Source organism: Vicia villosa, linkage group LG5 (genome assembly GCF_029867415.1).
Source record: "Vicia villosa cultivar HV-30 ecotype Madison, WI linkage group LG5, Vvil1.0, whole genome shotgun sequence".
Taxonomy (NCBI): Eukaryota; Viridiplantae; Streptophyta; class Magnoliopsida; order Fabales; family Fabaceae; genus Vicia; species Vicia villosa.
The window spans coordinates 153,268,243-153,288,199 of NC_081184.1; the positions used below are offsets into that span (position 1 = coordinate 153,268,243).

The 19,957-nt window shown below is 34.6% G+C and overlaps 1 protein-coding gene across 1 annotated transcript; it reads left to right on the forward strand.

Annotated features, from left to right (window-relative positions):
• The first annotated feature begins 4,112 nt into the window (after positions 1–4,112).
• On the forward strand, positions 4,113–6,133 carry LOC131607831 (glucan endo-1,3-beta-glucosidase 13-like). The gene is made up of 4 exons (XM_058879787.1): positions 4,113–4,438; positions 4,540–4,887; positions 5,711–5,741; positions 5,840–6,133. Exons 1-4 carry the CDS (start codon positions 4,381–4,383, stop codon positions 5,934–5,936), a joined length of 534 nt encoding a protein of 177 aa, XP_058735770.1. The 5' UTR covers positions 4,113–4,380; the 3' UTR covers positions 5,937–6,133.
• The last annotated feature ends 13,824 nt before the right edge of the window (positions 6,134–19,957 follow it).

Sequence of the window (19,957 nt, forward strand, 5' to 3'; positions counted from 1 at the left end):
AAGGTGGAAAAATGAAGCAGACTGTTGAATACGAGTGGAGACCGACGTTTTGTCCGCAATGTCAGAAAGTTGGTCACCAATGTGGAGTAAAGAAGCCACCCAAGCAATGGAAACCGAAAACTCCTGATTCTCTCCCTCTTACTCCAAAAGCTAACAACGCAACTGAAGAGAAGAAGCAAGAGGACTGGGTCATAGTGGGGAAAGCTACAAGACAAAGAGGTAAAAATTTGGATATTATTGGTACTTCTTATGATGTTAATTATTCAAATGGTTTTAAGGCCTTAGAGGTTTTGAATGACCCTTTAGGTGGCCTAGAAATAGGACGATGATTATCTCTTGGAATACAAGGGGGATGGATAATGTGAGCAAATTAAAGGAGATTAGCTCCCGTCTCCTGTAACTTAGGCCTACTATTGCTATTTTGATTGAGACTAGAGTAAAGAGGAATAAAGCAAGTAGTGTTAGGGAGAGGCTTCACCTACCTAATAATTCCTTATCAACCTTCACTACTTGATTACTGTGTTAGTTTCCATTATGTTCTCTACTAATTATTTGTCTGTCTCTGTTGCTGTTACTAAAGTATGCAACTAAGTGATTTTGTTTCCCTTAATTACCAAGTGCCCACATCACTAATCATCATTCACTATCATTTATCACTTTAGTATTTTATATAGTAGTTTATAACATGACTTTCTCCTAACCACATGTACAGAAATAAATAAAACAATACAATAGGGCAATAAAATGAGTGACCTTCACCCCACTAATGTGAAGCGCCCGCTCCACTTGCTTCTTCAATATGGGGCGCCCACCCCTTGTATATGGGGCGCCCACCCCATGTTCATGTGGCCCCCGTCCCTTAATTACTATTTTTTCTTTACTAGTAACTTGGGGCGCCCACCCCTTGTATATGGGCCCCCCGCCACAACCCCTTATTCTTTCTCCCTTAGCAACTCCTCTTGCTCTCCTTATCTGTTTTGTTAATTTAGTTTCCAGACTTCCTCCAATTCATAATTTCTCCAACGAACCCGCAACACAATAATCGACAATCACATGAATATCAATCACAGTAATTCACTTGAACATCAATCACAGTAAATCAAAACAACGACAATTACAGAACCAAATTCTTATTGATTTCCAACGACATCATAATAGCAACAATAACATAAATAATAGCAACATCTACACAGACAACAATAATACCAATCACAGTATAAATTTCAACACCAGAAATCCCACATATCATTCATCATAATTCTGGTTATAGAGTTGAACTCCATCCTTACCTTGGATTGGATACCGCTCTATGATTTCCGGTTGAATTTCTTAGCTTCCGGTTTTTGCCTATTTCTTCCAGTTTCCTCTTCACGGAAACTTTTCCTCTTCACAATAACTCTACGAATTTCTCTTCTCTCCAAAACCTTTATTCCTCTTTTTTTGATAGCCCTTTAAACCCTTATTGGTACCTCTAATTTTATTTTCATTCACTTAAACCAATAAAATAAGAACACTACTTTTATGTATTTTTATTGGGCTTGTTTCTACACCTCCCTCCTTCACTACTAACAACACAGCCAAGGCCCAATTAATTAATTACTTCCTTATTTCTCCGTTGCGAATAAATTAGTTAATTCCAATGAAATTACTTAAACTCAATAATTCACTATTCATCCAATAATTCAGAAACAATTAATTGAATAATTAATCCAATTGGTCGGGGTGTTACAAAGTGAGTATGTGTGTGTGTGTGTGTGTGTGTGAGAGAGAGAGAGAGAGAGAGAGAGAGAGAGAGAGAGAGAATATCCTAGAAAAATATTAATGTCATCAAAATCTCTTTCTAGGATCTCATATACGCTCTTGTGAGAATCAGGTTAGTGGGAAAAACAAAATAGTATCGATCTTTGAAACCTTTAAAGTTGTCCATGTAAATGTCAAACATCATTTGGCCTTGTTCGAAGGAAAGCAACCCTTGAGGGTAATTAAGGTTGGAAGAAGTTCTCAAAACATGAAATAGTTGAAAAAAACAATGTCAACATATGAATTATATTATTATATTCGTGTTATTGTTGGAATAATTTTACATAAGATCAATGTCAAAGTTATTAAAAAATAAGGGTGAACCTCATCCTTGAAAAATAAGCATTCATGAAGAGGCAATCCACACACTTCAAACTGGCTACACAAACGTTTATCGTTTCTAGGGTGACTCACCTACCAATCTGAAGACAGGCCCACGTCCCTGTAAGAAACGTCCACAGTGACTTCATTTGCATACCATGACGGAGTCCCTCGAATCTCCTCCTCTACTAATGAATATGGCTTAACATCTTCAAAAAGATCAAGAGTCAATTGATTATTTCTCCCCATACATGCTTCAGTGTCAACAAATAAAAATGATCTACCGTGAGTTTTCCACATCTCGACTGACCCCTAACTACCACCTAATATTACCCTTAGTGGGTTCACAATTGAACGAATGCCCTATACACATGGCGTCTGTTTCATCCCATGTTCCTCTATAATGTTCTCCATCAACACTAGATGAGCCACCGAAACCTAGCCAAAGGTAAATCCACGACTAACTTCCCACATATTTATCCTAGATGGGGTATGGTTTCTAATTTATGGGTTTGTCACTAATGGATTTTCGACCTCTAGTTTCCTCATCTCTAGGTCGATCACCTCTGCCTGTGTTTGAAATGATGCATCACTAACCTCTACATCACTACTTAGGTCGATAATTGGATGCATGTTTTTGGGTTTCCTAAGTGATCTATTACTGAAGAACTAATGAAATCCAGATAAAAACAAGCGATAAGAAAACATGCACATTTTACTTTAGTGCAAATTTTAGAGATTTTAGAAGAAAACAATTTGTTTCGAGGTGAATGACTAAAAACTAGATAAGCTTTGGCAACAATAGTAAAAGTCACAAGAACAAGGACGAGAATGTTATCTCGCATAAGGAAAAGAAGTAAAAAAAAGTGAAACTCAGTCTCAAGTTCCGAATTTGAGGCACTGAATAACATCAAGATCAAAGGATATGATTAAACAAAAGAACAAAAACATGCCTAGTGATCCTGATGAAGTCTTAACTACACAACAACACTCAAGTGCGCTTGAGTCGGCCTAGGCACGTCAACCCCATACTCTAGGCATGTGAGAGAGCATCGTGACCTTCCTTGAGGCAGCACTTCGGCTACATGATATGCATTAAATATACATATTCAAAATGTCACACACGCTTACTCATAACCACATCAAAGCTCATTTTCTTCCCTGAAACATCTTCTCAATAGACTTACTTCCTCAATGGAACATCCAACTTGACTGGTCTAAAAAATTCTGCTTCGATATGCCATATTTGATCATTGATATTTGATACAGAGGACTTGGGGGACAACTATTTCGGACTTGCCAAATCCAACGACTCAATCCAACGAAAGCTTTCGACTAACTAATGAACACGTGACCCTCAATTCTGGACCTTTGCATATGAGTGAGCCTTTCATGCTCGTCTTCGGCGTTGATTTAGATCTAACAGTCCTCCCTATCCCACTCTAGAGCAATCGGGGGCAGTTCTAACCTTCACTCTTATATAAGTGTGACTCCAAGTCACACTCAAATATTATTCTTATTCACACTTGCATAACTGCATATCTGTCAAACACTGACTTGGGCGTTGAAGTGCTAACATTGCATATGTATCACAAAATATCTTTGTGATCATACCAAAAGTCCTTTTATAACGGTCATCTTTAACTTCTCCGTTATTCTTTATTCTATTATGAAATAATTTACAATAAAATTTACAAAACTGATTTTAAAATGGAGGACTAAAATTTTCTTATTTTATATAAATAAAATAAAATAAAAGAGGCATTTAAGTATATAAATTATTATTCGTTTCAATTTATTTTTAAATTCAATGGAGTTAAATTAATTTTGGTGAATTATGCGGGACCATGGAGAGTCTAGGTTCATATCCAATGGAAACAAAAGTGTTACAAAAAATAAAATTGGTAAAATAATAATGTTTATCTTTTACATGGTGGACACTACCACCACCTTATTTAGCTTGTAGAGCGCCAAAAAGCTAAAAATGAATAAACTGCTAAACTCTGCCAGAGATAGTACTTCTTGCTTCACTAGGCATACATTGTTCTTCTCCATCACAAAATAAAATAAAATCACAAAAAAGTGAAAAAGAAAAAATAAAAACCTCCTTCAAGTAACTAGTGATTCCATTATCACTAATAAATGCTTTTTCACTACATAGTGTGAAGCTCATTCACAGTCATCATAGCGCTATTTAGAAGTTTGGAATATTTTTAAGTTATAAATAACATTATTTTGGTATCATTTCAACCTGAAATCATGAGAAAGAAACTATGGTTTTTTCTCTTCCTAGCTTTCATGGAATGCTGTTATCTTGGTTAGTTTGCTATGTTTTTTCTATTTTTTCATTGTAGTTTTTGAGATTGTGTTCTTGGTTAGTGATCTTTTGATGCACAAAATGTTGATTTTTTTTTGTAGGCATGGGTAGGGGATTGGTGGTGCAAGAGAAATCTGATGCAGTGATTCCGGTTCCGGTGGGAACAGTGACAGCGCCACCAGAAGGGAACACAACATTCCTTGATGGAACAACATGGTGTGTGGCACTTGCTGGTGTTTCACAAGCTGACTTGCAGAATGCTCTAGATTGGGCTTGTGGACTTGGAATGGCGGATTGTAAAGCTATACAGAATGATGGACCTTGTTTTCAACCAGACACGCTTGTTTCTCATGCGTCTTTTGCTTTTAATAGCTATTATCAAACAAATGGGAATTCTGATATTGCTTGCAATTTTGGAGGAACTGCTTCTTTGACGAAACAGAATCCTAGTAAGTTTATTTCAAACTTTGGTTTGCTGGAGAGTTTAATCCCATATTAAGTAACTGGGTCATATTGTTAGGGGTGTGTGTCGTATCGTTACGGGTGGTAAAATGGACTCACTTGCCGGGCATGTCCATTTTATCTGCAATTTTTTGTATGGTGGATTAAGGGTTTAGGTCGCACCCTTTAATATACACGCCTGTTCAACTCCGTTCATTTTGGGTGGAGACTTTAAAATAAATTTTTGTTATTTTTAGGTTTAAAATTTATGTTTGTGGGCTCGCTCCGCACTCATTTTTTTGCAGGATGAGACAAGGTTTTAGGGGACGAAAATGTCGGTTTGCCACTCCTACGTGTCGTGGTGTCTGGCACTTGTTTAACATATATATAAGATTAAGGTTGTCAAAGTGTCCGACATTTATATGACATCTGTATGACACATATAAGATTAAGTTTATTGTAATGTCCGATACTTGTGCGACACCTATGTAAGATTAAGTTTGTTGTAGTACCCGATACTTATATTACTTATATGACACCTATAAAATTAAACCTATCATAGTACCTGATACTTGTATGACACCTAAAGAATTAAACGTAAAGAATTAAACGTGTCACAATGTCCGACACTTATAAGAAAACTATGTAACACCTGTATGAAGCTTGGCGGGAAGCTTGGAAGAGAAAGCATAATTCTTGTGGGGTGCATTCTGAAAATTAAGTGCATAGTACTAATGGACACTTTACTATCATCTCATAACTTTGATTCCAGTTATGTGAAACTTCAGTACATGGTACTCAACCGAATGTGTTTTCCCTTTTTCTTTTCAGGTTATGGAAATTGTGTCTATTCATCACCTGGGTATGTACAATACTAATTTACCAAAATTGAAAGAACCTTACAAATATTTTATTTTATTTCATTACATTAATAATAGAAAGTATTGTTTTATGTAACAGATCTGTTGCTTCATCTGCTTCATTGGGAAAGCATGACCAAAGTTTAGTGTGGTTGAAACTCACTATTTTGTTACTGTTTTCATACTATTGGGTGTGACTAAATAATATTATGTTATGGTTGGGGGACAAAAGGAAAAAGGATTAGAGGAAGATTAGGGAGTGTTAGCATTTTGTAATAGTGGTTATGTTGATGATTGTAAGGTATTCTTAGCTTACATTTTGGGGCAAGATAAGAATCTATAATTGTGCAAATTATATCTTTTTGCAGTTATTTTAATTTCTAGATTGTTCGTTTCTTTTTGCCACTAAATATTCTGCTTTCTTGTCCCTCTGTTTTTTTTAGTTATTTGCATTAGTGATGTTTTTAATGAGTACTACAAGTAAGATAGGTCGATAATCGGTTATGTTAAAAATAGGTTACATGTAGTTAAGTTTTGTAAGATCTAAATCTCATATGATCAAATAGTGTAAAGTCTAAGTTTGATTTGTTAATTATTTATAGTATGTTTATTTTTAAACTTTTGAGTTTGATGTTATTTTTAAAAGAATAGTGTCATTGGTGCTACATTCTAATAATTTTAATGTCATAACAATTTATGTGGCAATTAGAGTGAACCTTGATAAAAAAATTGTCTAACATATATTTAAATGCATAAATAAATTATAAAGTCAGTAATAATTTTATTTAAAATTTTGAATATTGAGAAATGGTGACTTTTTGTAAAAAATTATTCTAATTATATATTAAAATAAGAATAAATATAAAATAAATTTTACTTATTTATTTAATAGATGGATCAAGTAGGTTTAAGAGACTTTACTTATGGTTCGAAATCATATATTTTTATGTCAACCTAATCATATGGAGAAAGTAGTTATTTGCTTTGATAAAGAGTTGCGAATGGCGGTTGAATCATAGTTGATGGAGGTCCTTTTTTCGGGATTCTTTAATGCATGGTGGTTTCTTTACCTATTAGATTTGGGAAATTGAGTTTGTACTCGGCAGTAAAGATTGTCTCATACGCGTTTGTGGTTTCTAGGGCTCAATCTTGGACCATGATCTTATTTTGAGAGACAGCGGAATATGTGATATGGACCTTGATTTCGACAGAGCTTTGAAAGGTTTTACTGTTGTGATTCTAGATTTTGAATTGAGCGGTTTTACTATAAATGGCATTGTCCCTCCTAAAGCACAACATGTTTTGGCGAGTGTTCTTTTAGTAAAAGTGTTCAGGAGATAAATGTGAAGTTTGAAATGAACACAAGTAAAGTGGTCAAGCACGAGAAATCGTATTCTAACAATCTACATGCTTTCATACCATTTATCTTTGACACTTTTGGTTTTCTAACATCAAAAGCAGTTGATCTTGTATAGGGAGTGCAAATGTTCATGCATAACAACCTTGTGTCTCATAGAACATTGAATGTATTTTATAAGAGGATTGATTTTGCCATCTAAAAAGGGTTAGCGGTGCAGCTTGTTATCCATTTACATGCTTTTTCTGTATAATATTGATTATATTAATGAAAAATGAATATACGTTTAAGTCTTAATATTGTTTATTTTTTTAAAAGTATTATATTATTGAGAAAATTGGATATGTACAGAGAGTATAAAATTATTTTACACTGTCAACCAATCAAAATCATGTATTCTGCCACATCAAATTGTAAATTTTAAATTACTGGTATGACATAGATGAATAATTTATTTCTATTGGTTGACAGTGTAAAACTATTTTACAGTGTCAATGCATAATCATTAAACTTTATATTATTTGTGCATGAAGTATGTCAGACGTTGGCCTCTTTTGATTAATCTAATTTATATTCTATCTTCGCTTTACTAAAAGTCATACACCAAAATTCAAAGAGTGATCACAAAATAATTTGTAGGTTACCTATCAAGAAAACTTTATCATTTTTCGGATAGCGGAAAATTCATTTTTATGGATTCGAGTGTGAATTGAATCGATTTGTTTAACTTTTTATTTTTTACCACTATTAGATTAACTACATTTTTATGAGACGAGTGTGATATTGAATATGTCATTATTAATATGCTCGTCTGTCTACTACCTAAAAAATGGAGTAAACTCGAGGCGGGCGGGTTGGTCCGTCGACCCTAAATATTAAAAAATCACAAATTGCCCAATCTAGGCGATTGAGTTATCCAAATGGTTGCCCAATCTAGGCGATTGCTTAGTACACAAATTGCCCTATATTGGAAGGGTGTATTTGGCATCACCTTTGGAGAGCTTTTGGTATCATATAAAGAAGAGAGATGCTGGTGTTTGAAGAGAAGACGTTCCAACCATCAGTTAACACCCACTTTTGCAAGCCATTGATAGAAAGGTTAGATTACTCCTTATATAGTACAATCCAATTACATATTGCACCACTAATATTGTCCACTGACATTAAGACTAGATGATAATAGTATGGAATAGAAGACACAAGAACTATGACTAGAGATTGAGTCTCGTGTTGCCACTTTTATAATTTAAGGTTGTTTGTCTATATTGATCACCGTCACACACGAAGGTGAATAGAACTATATCAGTTTATAAAGAGATTTGTTTTCTTTAAAGTAAATAATTCATTTTAGAATATTAAAAAAAGTAAGAGGGCCACTCAAACCTAAAACAACTCAAACTCTTAATTTTGACTTTAAAAAAATCAAATTCTTTTAAAATTCATTGAGTTATTTTTGGCGAGCCATATTTTAAACTTATAGATTATAGCTTATAGCTTATAATTTATAAACTCATATGATAATAAAAAATCTGTTTGATAACACTATTCTTATCACGACCTTATAGTTTATTTTATTAGTTTATACCTTATTTTTCAAACGCTATTTTAAATAGCGTCTTAGCGTATAGCATATCATTTTTTCTTTCATTAATACCCTTATAAATTTTAATTATTTTAAATATATATTTAATTTTTAATCAAGAAATGTGTTTTTTATGTCATTTTATATTTAATTATTTATCAATAAGGGTGGAATTAGGCTAGGCCGAGTTAAGCTTTGTCAACCCTGAGCCTGGCCTGCTAAAATATTTAAAGCCTAAGTCTGGCCTGTAGCCTGTCATAGGCTTGTTTTTTTCCCGAGTTTGATATTTTCAAATGTCTGATTGACCTATTAGCCTACTTAGAAAGTCTATATCGTTTGAACATAAGTAAATAAACAATTAAACTAATGTTTAACTAAAATACAATGAAACTGGATGTTTATTTGCATTGACTTATCCGAACTTATCTAATAGCATAAATTTTATGAGATGATTTCTTTGAGAGAACTTATGAAAACATCATATGACATTATCCATAGGATTTCCTTTAACTTATTTTCATAAGTTCTTCGAGATAACTAAGTTTTACATTTGTATTTTAAGATATCTACTTAATATAAATGTAAAGAAGTCATGATGACAACCCTAGCCACATGTCTTCTTGATAACAATCTTTGCCACATGTCATTATTTTGTTAATAATTCTAAATACAAATCCTAATTATACAAACTCTATATTAAAATAATTAAAATAAATAATAAAATAATTATATTTATAATAATAAAACTAAACCATCACTATTAATAATAATAATATAATATCTAACTAATATCATAGTAATAATAATAATATTAAGAATAATAATAATATAATATTCAACTACTACTATTAATAATAATAATAATGCTACCACAACTTAATAATATTGTATTAATAATATAATAATTCTAAATACAAACCCTAATGATACAAACTATATATTAAAATAATTAAAATAAATAATAAAATAATTATAATTATAATAATAATAAAACTAAACCATCACTATTAATAATAATATCATATCTAACTAATATCGTAATAATAATAATAATAATAATAATAATAATAATAATGATAATAATAATAATAATAATAATATATTAATATAATATTCAACCACTACTATTATTAATAATAATACTACCACAACTTAATAATATTGTATTAATAATATAATATAATAATAATAATAATAAAAATAATAATAATAATAATAATTTAATATTTAGCTAATCATAATAATAAAATAAAATAATAATAATAATATAATATGTAGCACTCACTATTAAAAATAGTATGATTTATGTAAATTATAATTATTTATTTATTATTGCAATCCAGTTAAATTTAATATTATTTTCAATAAAAACAAAAAGTAAAAAAATATTTAAAGCGTGAAATTACTAATACTTTTTTTGTCAGATATAAAATATCTAATAAATTTATAAGATAAATTGTATTTGCCTATAATTTTACACGTATAAGAAACCTAAATATATTTTATTTATTAAAGTAATTTTTATATTTTTATATTTATTTATTAAAATTAATAATTTTGGTAATTTTGTCTATTACTTTAATATTAGATGTTTTTAGTATTTTCTTTTTTATATAAACATCCTTTTAACTACTATTTCATCTACTTTCTAACTATGATCATGTATTTACCCATTATATTAATGTTAAATTTTAATTTATAAATTGATTTTAAAAAATTAATTTAAGATTATTCTTTAAATAAATATTGATATAATAAATTTGGGATAAATTAATTATTTGAAAATATTTGTAACAGTTAAGTTAAATTTGTAACTTTTAAATTAATAAAAATTTATAACTATTAAATTAAAAATATAAAGTTTATAAAAATGTTTACATTCCTATTCCAATTACTAAGTGTAACACCCGTATAATTTTAATATTAATTTAATTGGATTATTGAATTAATAATTAGAATTATTGGAGATTTTGTGAAAATAATGGTTTATGGCATTTGGGCCATATGAGTAATTAGTAAAAGAGGGAGGGTAATTTTATAATCCTTTTTACTAAATTATTATATTATTTTCATAAACATTTGGAACTGGGAAGGAAGAAAGAATGTGAAAGAGCAAAGGGTTGAGAACACGAGGAACTGAAGGAGATCTGTAGAGGGAGAGACCAAAGATCAAGAATTCTTATCTGAGGTAAGGGGGGACTCTCCATTTAATCTCTATTATCGTGTTATGAGTAGTAAGGTGGATTAAGAATATTGTTTGGTCGATTGATTCTAATTTCTGAAATATTCATCTGTGTTCATCATTTGGGGTTGAACTGTAATCCCTAATAATTGATAGATTAGGATATGATGAATAAAATTGGTTAGAGAATCATATGCTATTGTTTGTAGATGAATTCGTACACTGTTAGATGCATTTTTCTGGTTTTTGGACTCAATTTCGTAGACTGGTATGAGTGGGAACGAATGGGTTTTTGGACTGTGTCGAATTCTGCAGGTTACTGGGCATTTCTGACATTTCGCGTATGAAACAGTGCCATACGCGTATGGCATGAGGCTGATACGCGTATGGGGGACACTCCCAAGGGGCTATACGCGTATGATACGCAGTTGCCCTGTCCCAAGAACCACGTACTAGTGTGTTGCGTACGAGAGCGTATGAGGATGCTCATACGCGTATGGGAATAATTAAAGAGGAAAATTATTCTGGTGATACGCGTATGGCAAAGCTGATACGCGTATGGAATTTTGGAAAGAGGAACATAGCTCTAGTGATACGCGTATGGAGAACTGATACGCGTATGTGATGGTTTACAGGCTATTTTGTGTTCTGGTGGATTGCGTATGATACGCGTATGAGGCGTGTTGGAAACGCGTATGGATGCGTATGAGGCATAGTGATACGCGTATGGCGTGCTGTGTGTGAAATATCTGTTTTGTGATTTTCTGGAAAGTTCGATGATGTGTAACTTTCGGTTGGTATGCCTGTTTGTGTACTGTTTCGTACTGTGTAAACCTTGTGATGTGATTCTATGGTTTACTGATGATTGACTATGTTGAATGATGTGATATATATATATGATCATGCTTGTTATTGATGATGATGGTGATGAAATGAGTATAGTTGATGCTACTCATAGATTGGTAATGATGAAAGTATGTTATATATATGTTACATGCATTCATAAACATGAGTTGAATCCTATATGATGAGAGGATTCATCGAGGGGCAGAATTCCCATTGTGTGGAATTGGTGCTGGCAGGACCGTTTCTGAATTGATGATAGATCGGTCGGTGGATGATTCCACTGGTGATGATTGGTACCACATGCATAGTGTCAGTTTCATACATGTGCATGATTTGCTATAACATGATTATATACGTGTTGATTGTTTGTTCGTCTGTGGACATATGATTGGTGATTGTCTGAATATGAAACGGTTGGGTGAATGATATAACTATGACATGTTATTATTTATGATGTGATAACATTGGTTAACTGTGATGAGACTCACCCTTACTTGTTGTCATTTTTCAGATTGAGGATAGCGGCGTGACTTGGTGAGGATTAGCTCATAAGTCTGTTTTTGGTTATAGTGTCGGTGTCATGCTCTGGTAGATGTAACACTGGGAACACGTTTGTCTTTGAGTTTGGTTATAACTCTATTTGGTTGTGGATTGAGTCAGATACATTATGATGAATGTTGACTCTGTGTGTTTTAATTCCGCTGTGTAAAACATGATTTTATCTGTTGAGTTATAATTTCAGTTGTTTTCAGTGAATGCATGACTATACTGACGTGGTGTTGTATTATTTATGAATTGTGATGCCCCTTGCATGCTTACTCTGATTTATTAATTATTAATTACCGCGGGTTATTAGAGGGGTGTTACAATAGTGGTATCAGAGCATAGTCGGTCGTTGTGACCAGAGTCTTGTGTCAGTCCTTTTATGTATGCGACTAATACGGGTTATTGTCGATACTTTTGTTCTGACTGGATTATTTGTGATTAAGCAGAACAATGGCTGGAAGAGGAAGAAACGACGATGCTCTCGCAGAGGCTCTGGGTATGATTGCTGGTGTGCTTGGAGGAGGGACTGTAGGAGCAGGGATTGGTGCTGATAGGCAACTAGGGAATTTTCAGAGGAACAATCCTCCAATGTTCAAAGGCACGCATGATCCAGAGGGTGCTCAGAAATGGCTCAAGGAGGTCGAGAGGATTTTCCGAGTCATTGACTGCGCTGAGAACCTTAAGGTGAGGTTTGGCACTCACATGTTATCTGAGGAAGCTGATGACTGGTGGTTGTCAACTAAAGCTGAGTTGGATGCTGGTGGTACAGCAATTACCTGGGCTGTATTCAGGAGGGAATTTCTGAGGAGGTATTTTCCTGAGGATGTCAGGGGAAGAAAGGAAGTCGAATTTCTGGCACTGGTTCAAGGTAATATGTCACTACCGGAGTATGCTGCCAAGTTTGTGGAACTGGCAAGGTACTATGTGCACTACAATGATGATGAAGCCAGTGAGTTCTCGAAATGTGTCAAATTTGAGAATGGTCTTCGTGATGAGATCAAGCAGGGTATCAGGTACCAGAGGATCCGGAGGTTTGTTGACCTGGTAGATTGTAGCAGGATTTTTGAGGAAGATAGCATCAAGCTGAAGTCATCTCACTCTCGCGAGTTAGTTGACAGAAAGGGTAAGAGGCCTATGGATAGGGGTAAGCCATATGGTAGAGGTAAACCTGTTGATTGGAAGAAACCCAGTGGGGGAGACTCCAGTGCTCGTATCAGGTGTTACAATTGTGGTGAGATGGGACATCGTAGGAATGAATGCAAGGTTGATCAGAGGAAGTGTTACAAGTGTGACCAAGTGGGTCATATTGCTGCTGACTGCAAGAAAAGGATTGTGACTTGTTTCAACTGTGGAGAAGAAGGTCACATCAGTCCTAATTGTCCTAAGCCGAAGAAGAACCAATCAGGAGGAAAGGTTTTTGCTTTGACCGGGTCAGAGACTACTCCAGAGGACAGGTTGATTAAAGGTGTGTGTTTCATTCATGGCACACCTTTAGTTGCAATTATTGATACTGGAGCAACTCATTCTTTTATTTCTTTGGATTGTGCTATGAGGTTGAATCTAGAGATATCTGATATAAATGGAAGTATGGTTATTGACACTCCTGCGTCGGGTTCAGTAACTACTTCGTCTGCATGCTTGAATTGTCCGGTTGACATTTTTGGTAGAGAATTCGGGATGGACTTAGTGTGCCTTCCGTTGAAAGAACTTGATGTGATCCTGGGAATGAACTGGTTGGAGTTCAACCGTGTTCATATCAACTGTTTTACAAAGACGGTAATCTTTCCTGAAGAGATTAGTAATGATAATCTGGAGATGACAGCTAGACAGGTGAATGAGGCTATCGGAGATGGTGCAACAGTGTTCATGTTGTTTGCATTGATGAATGTGAAAGAGAAAGTGGCGAGTGGCGAATTGCCTGTGGTGTGTGAGTTTCCAGAAGTTTTTCCAGAAGATGTGAATGAATTACCACCGGAAAGAGAAGTGGAGTTTTCGATTGAATTGGTTCCGGGAACTAGTCCAGTGTCGATGGCACCGTACCGTATGTCGCCGTCTGAATTAGCTGAACTGAAGAAGCAGTTAGAGGAATTGCTTGAGAAGAAATTTATTCGTCCTAGTGTTTCGCCGTGGGGTGCGCCGGTGTTACTAGTAAAGAAGAAAGAGGGTTCAATGAGGCTGTGTGTAGATTACAGACAATTGAACAAGGTTACTATCAAGAATCGGTATCCATTGCCGAGGATTGATGATCTGATGGATCAGTTGGTTGGAGCATGTGTATTTAGTAAGATTGATCTGAGGTCTGGGTATCATCAGATACGTGTGAAAGATGACGATATTCAGAAGACTGCTTTTAGAACGAGGTACGGACATTATGAGTATTCTGTAATGCCGTTTGGGGTTACTAATGCACCTGGTGTTTTTATGGAATATATGAACAGGATCTTTCATCCTTATCTCGATAAGTTCGTGGTGGTATTTATAGATGATATTCTGATATATTCTAAAAATGAGGAAGAACATGCAGAGCATCTCAGAACTGTGTTAGAATTGTTGAAAGAGAAGCAACTTTTTGCCAAACTATCGAAGTGTGAATTTTGGTTAGAGAAAGTCAGTTTTCTTGGGCATGTGATTTCTAAGAATGGTATTGCTGTGGATCCTACAAAAATTGAAGCTGTGTCTCAGTGGGAAGCTCCGACGTCAGTATCAGAGATTCGTAGTTTTCTTGGTCTTGCAGGTTATTACAGAAAGTTCATTGAGGGGTTTTCAAAGTTAGCATTGCCGTTAACTAAACTGACCAGGAAGGGACAAGCCTTTATTTGGGATGCCAAGTGTGAAGAAGGATTCCAAGAGCTTAAGAGGAGATTGACTAGTGCTCCTATCTTGATTTTGCCAAGTCCGACAGAATCATTTGTGGTTTATTGTGACGCATCACTGATGGGTTTAGGTGGTGTATTGATGCAGAATCAACAAGTGGTCGCTTATGCGTCGAGACAACTCAAAGTGCATGAAAGGAATTATCCGACTCATGATTTGGAGTTGGCAGCTGTGGTGTTTGTTTTGAAGTTGTGGCGACACTATTTGTATGGTTCGAGATTTGAGGTGTTCAGTGATCATAAGAGCTTGAAGTATCTCTTTGATCAGAAAGAGCTGAATATGAGACAGAGAAGGTGGTTAGAATTTCTGAAGGATTACGATTTTGGTTTGAATTACCATCCGGGTAAGGCAAACGTTGTGGCTGATGCATTGAGTAGGAAGACTTTGCATATGTCTATGTTAATGATGAAGGAATTGGATTTGATTGAACAATTCAGAGACTTGAGTTTAGTGTGTGAAGGTACTCCTACTAGTGTTAAATTGGGTATGCTGAAGCTGACTAGTGGTATTCTTGAAGAAATCAGAGAAGGTCAGAAAGCTGATGTTGGATTGATTGATAAGTTGACTTTGGTTAATCAAGGCAAGACTGGTGAATTCAGAGTCGACGAGAATGGTATACTAAGGTTTGGTGATAGAGTTTGTGTTCCTGATGTTGATGAACTCCGAAAGCGTATTTTGGAAGAAGGACACCGTAGTGGGTTGAGTATTCATCCTGGTGCTACTAAGATGTAACATGATTTGAAAAAGTTGTTTTGGTGGCCTGGAATGAAGAAGGAGATTGCTGAATTTGTGTATTCTTGTTTGACTTGCCAGAAGTCAAAGATTGAGCATCAGAAACCATCTGGGTTTATGCAACCGATGTTTATTCCGGAGTGGAAATGGGATAGCATATCAATGGATTTTGTTTCGGGTTTACCGAGAACTATCAGAAATTGTGAAGCTATCTGGGTTGTGGTAGACAGGTTGACGAAGTCTGCACATTTTATACAGGTGAGAATGGATTATCCGATGGAGAAGCTAGCTCAGTTGTATATTGAGAAGATAGTTAGTCTTCATGGTATTCCTTCGAGTATTGTGTCGGACCGAGATCCGAGGTTTACATCTAAATTCTGGGAAGGTTTGCAGAAAGCTTTGGGTACTAAGTTGAGGTTGAGTTCTGCTTATCATCCGCAGACTGATGGACAGACTGAGAGGACGATTCAGTCGTTAGAGGATTTGTTACGTGCTTGTGTGTTGGAAAAAGGAGGTACTTGGGATAGTTATCTGCCTTTGATTGAGTTTACCTACAACAACAGTTATCATTCGAGTATTGGTATGGCTCCGTTTGAGGCTTTGTATGGTAGGAGATGTAGGACGCCGTTGTGTTGGTACGAATCTGGTGAGAGTGCTGTGATTGGTCCAGAAATTGTACAACAGACTACAGAGAAGATTAGAATGATTCAAGAGAAGATGAAAGCTTCTCAGAGTCGACAAAAGAGTTATCATGACAAAAGGAGGAAAACACTTGAGTTTCAAGAGGGAGATCATGTGTTTATGAGAGTTACTCCTATGACAGGGATTGGTCGGGCATTGAAGTCGAAGAAGTTGACTCCGCGTTTTATTGGACCATTCCAAATTTCTGAAAGAGTGGGAGAAGTGGCTTATCGTATCGCTTTACCGCCGATGCTTGCGAATTTGCATGATGTGTTTCATGTATCTCAGTTGAGGAAATATGTTTCAGATCCGTCCCATGTGATCCAAGTAGATGATGTACAGGTGAAAGATAACTTGACGGTTGAGACTTTACCTGTGAGGATTGAGGATCGAAGGCTGAAGCAATTGCGTGGCAAGGAAATAGCTTTGGTCAGAGTAGCTTGGGGAGGACCAGCTGAGGGAAATGTTACCTGGGAGCTTGAGAGTCAGATGAAGGACTCTTATCCAGAACTTTTTCCTGAGGTATGTTTTCGAGGACGAAAACTCTTTTAGTGGGGGAGAGTTGTAACACCCGTATAATTTTAATATTAATTTAATTGGATTATTGAATTAATAATTAGAATTATTGGGGATTTTGTGAAAATAATGGTTTATGGCATTTGGGCCATATGAGTAATTAGTAAAAGAGGGAGGGTAATTTTATAATCCTTTTTACTAAATTATTATATTATTTTCATAAACATTTGGAACTGGGAAGGAAGAAAGAACGTGAAAGAGCAAAGGGTTGAGAACACGAGGAACTGAAGGAGATCTGTAGAGGGAGAGACCAAAGATCAAGAATTCTTATCTGAGGTAAGGGGGGACTCTCCATTTAATCTCTATTATCGTGTTATGAGTAGTAAGGTGGATTAGGAATATTGTTTGGTCGATTGATTCTAATTTCTGAAATATTCATCTGTGTTCATCATTTGGGGTTGAACTGTAATCCCTAATAACTGATAGATTAGGATATGATGAATAGAATTGGTTAGAGAATCATATGCTATTGTTTGTAGATGAATTCGTACACTGTTAGATGCATTTTTATGGTTTTTGGACTCAATTTCGTAGACTGGTATGAGTGGGAACGAATGGGTTTTTGGACTGTGTCGAATTCTGCAGGTTACTGGGCATTTCTGACATTTCGCGTATGAAACAGTGCCATACGCGTATGGCATGAGGCTGATACGCGTATGGGGGACACTCCCAAGGGGCTATACGCGTATGATACGCAGTTGCCCTGTCCCAAGAACCACGTACTAGTGTGTTGCGTACGAGAGCGTATGAGGATGCTCATACGCGTATGGGAATAATTAAAGAGGAAAATTATTCTGGTGATACGCGTATGGCAAAGCTGATACGCGTATGGAATTTTGGAAAGAGGAACATAGCTCTAGTGATACGCGTATGGAGAACTGATACGCGTATGTGATGGTTTACAGGCTATTTTGTGTTCTGGTGGATTGCGTATGATACGCGTATGAGGCGTGTTGGAAACGCGTATGGATGCGTATGAGGCATAGTGATACGCGTATGGCGTGCTGTGTGTGAAATATCTGTTTTGTGATTTTCTGGAAAGTTCGATGATGTGTAACTTTCGGTTGGTATGCCTGTTTGTGTACTGTTTCGTACTGTGTAAACCTTGTGATGTGATTCTATGGTTTACTGATGATTGACTATGTTGAATGATGTGATATATATATATATATGATCATGCTTGTTATTGATGATGATGGTGATGAAATGAGTATAGTTGATGCTACTCATAGATTGGTAATGATGAAAGTATGTTATATATATGTTACATGCATTCATAAACATGAGTTGAATCCTATATGATGAGAGGATTCATCGAGGGGCAGAATTCCCATTGTGTGGAATTGGTGCTGGCAGGACCGTTTCTGAATTGATGATAGATCGGTCGGTGGATGATTCCACTGGTGATGATTGGTACCACATGCATAGTGTCAGTTTCATACATGTGCATGATTTGCTATAACATGATTATATACGTGTTGATTGTTTGTTCGTCTGTGGACATATGATTGGTGATTGTCTGAATATGAAACGGTTGGGTGAATGATATAACTATGACATGTTATTATTTATGATGTGATAACATTGGTTAACTGTGATGAGACTCACCCTTACTTGTTGTCATTTTTCAGATTGAGGATAGCGGCGTGACTTGGTGAGGATTAGCTCATAAGTCTGTTTTTGGTTATAGTGTCGGTGTCATGCTCTGGTAGATGTAACACTGGGAACACGTTTGTCTTTGAGTTTGGTTATAACTCTATTTGGTTGTGGATTGAGTCAGATACATTATGATGAACGTTGACTCTGTGTGTTTTAATTCCGCTGTGTAAAACATGATTTTATCTGTTGAGTTATAATTTCAGTTGTTTTCAGTGAATGCATGACTATACTGACGTGGTGTTTTATTATTTATGAATTGTGATGCCCCTTGCATGCTTACTCTGATTTATTAATTATTAATTACCGCGGGTTATTAGAGGGGTGTTACACTAAGGGTATCTAATAAAATAAAAATAAAGTTTTTAAACATCTAAATTTAATATATAATTTTAGAATATAATTATTTATTATTTATAAATTTATAATAAATTAATTTTGAGTGTTACACAATAAAAATAATAGAAAATTTAAGATAAAAATTCCGTAAAACACTCTTTAATTTCTATTTTAGTGTACTAAAAATTAATTAAAAGAATCTTCACTTCCTAACACTATTAAAAATTCATTAAACAGAAACGGTTATTACATTAAATATTCATTATAAACGGTTTAATTTTCACACTTTATAACTTAATAGTCTATTAATATTTTTTACATTATATACTAAAAAATACATTTAATAGCAAATAAAGAAAAAAATATTGTAATAACATTGAAAATATAAGAAAAAATTCTTTTAGTTTAATCCTATATATATATATATATATAATTTTTATTATGTAAAAAAGTAATTGTTCTTACACTAAATTTTATTAGAACACTCTTAAAAAAAAATTTGTTACAAAACACTCTTAAATTTCATTAGAACACTCTTAAAAAAAATGTTACAAAACACTCTTAAATTTCATTAAAATATTTTTAAATTTCGTACATTATTATTTTTTATGGTATCCCTTCAATTTTCTATTTTTTCATAACCACTCCGTCTTTATAACCACGATTCAAAGATTTATTTTTCAATCGTATTCACTTTTCATTGGAACTCAATCTTTTTCACTTTTCATTCGAACTCCCTCAATTGTTTCTTCATGTATTATTATTAATGGTTTTGGCGGTATCATTCACACTTTTCTTTGAACAGAAATATGAGTCATTCATAATATCAAAGATATCTTATTTAAAA

Excerpts from the sequence above, each read along its gene's own strand:
- LOC131607831 (XM_058879787.1), top strand. The coding sequence starts at position 4,381 with ATGAGAAAGAAACTATGGTTTTTTCTCTTCCTAGCTTTCATGGAATGC. Across the intron at positions 4,888-5,710 it reads TTTGACGAAACAGAATCCTA|GTTATGGAAATTGTGTCTAT; the intron begins GTAAGTTTATTT and ends TTTTCTTTTCAG. Across the intron at positions 5,742-5,839 it reads TGTGTCTATTCATCACCTGG|ATCTGTTGCTTCATCTGCTT; the intron begins GTATGTACAATA and ends TTTATGTAACAG.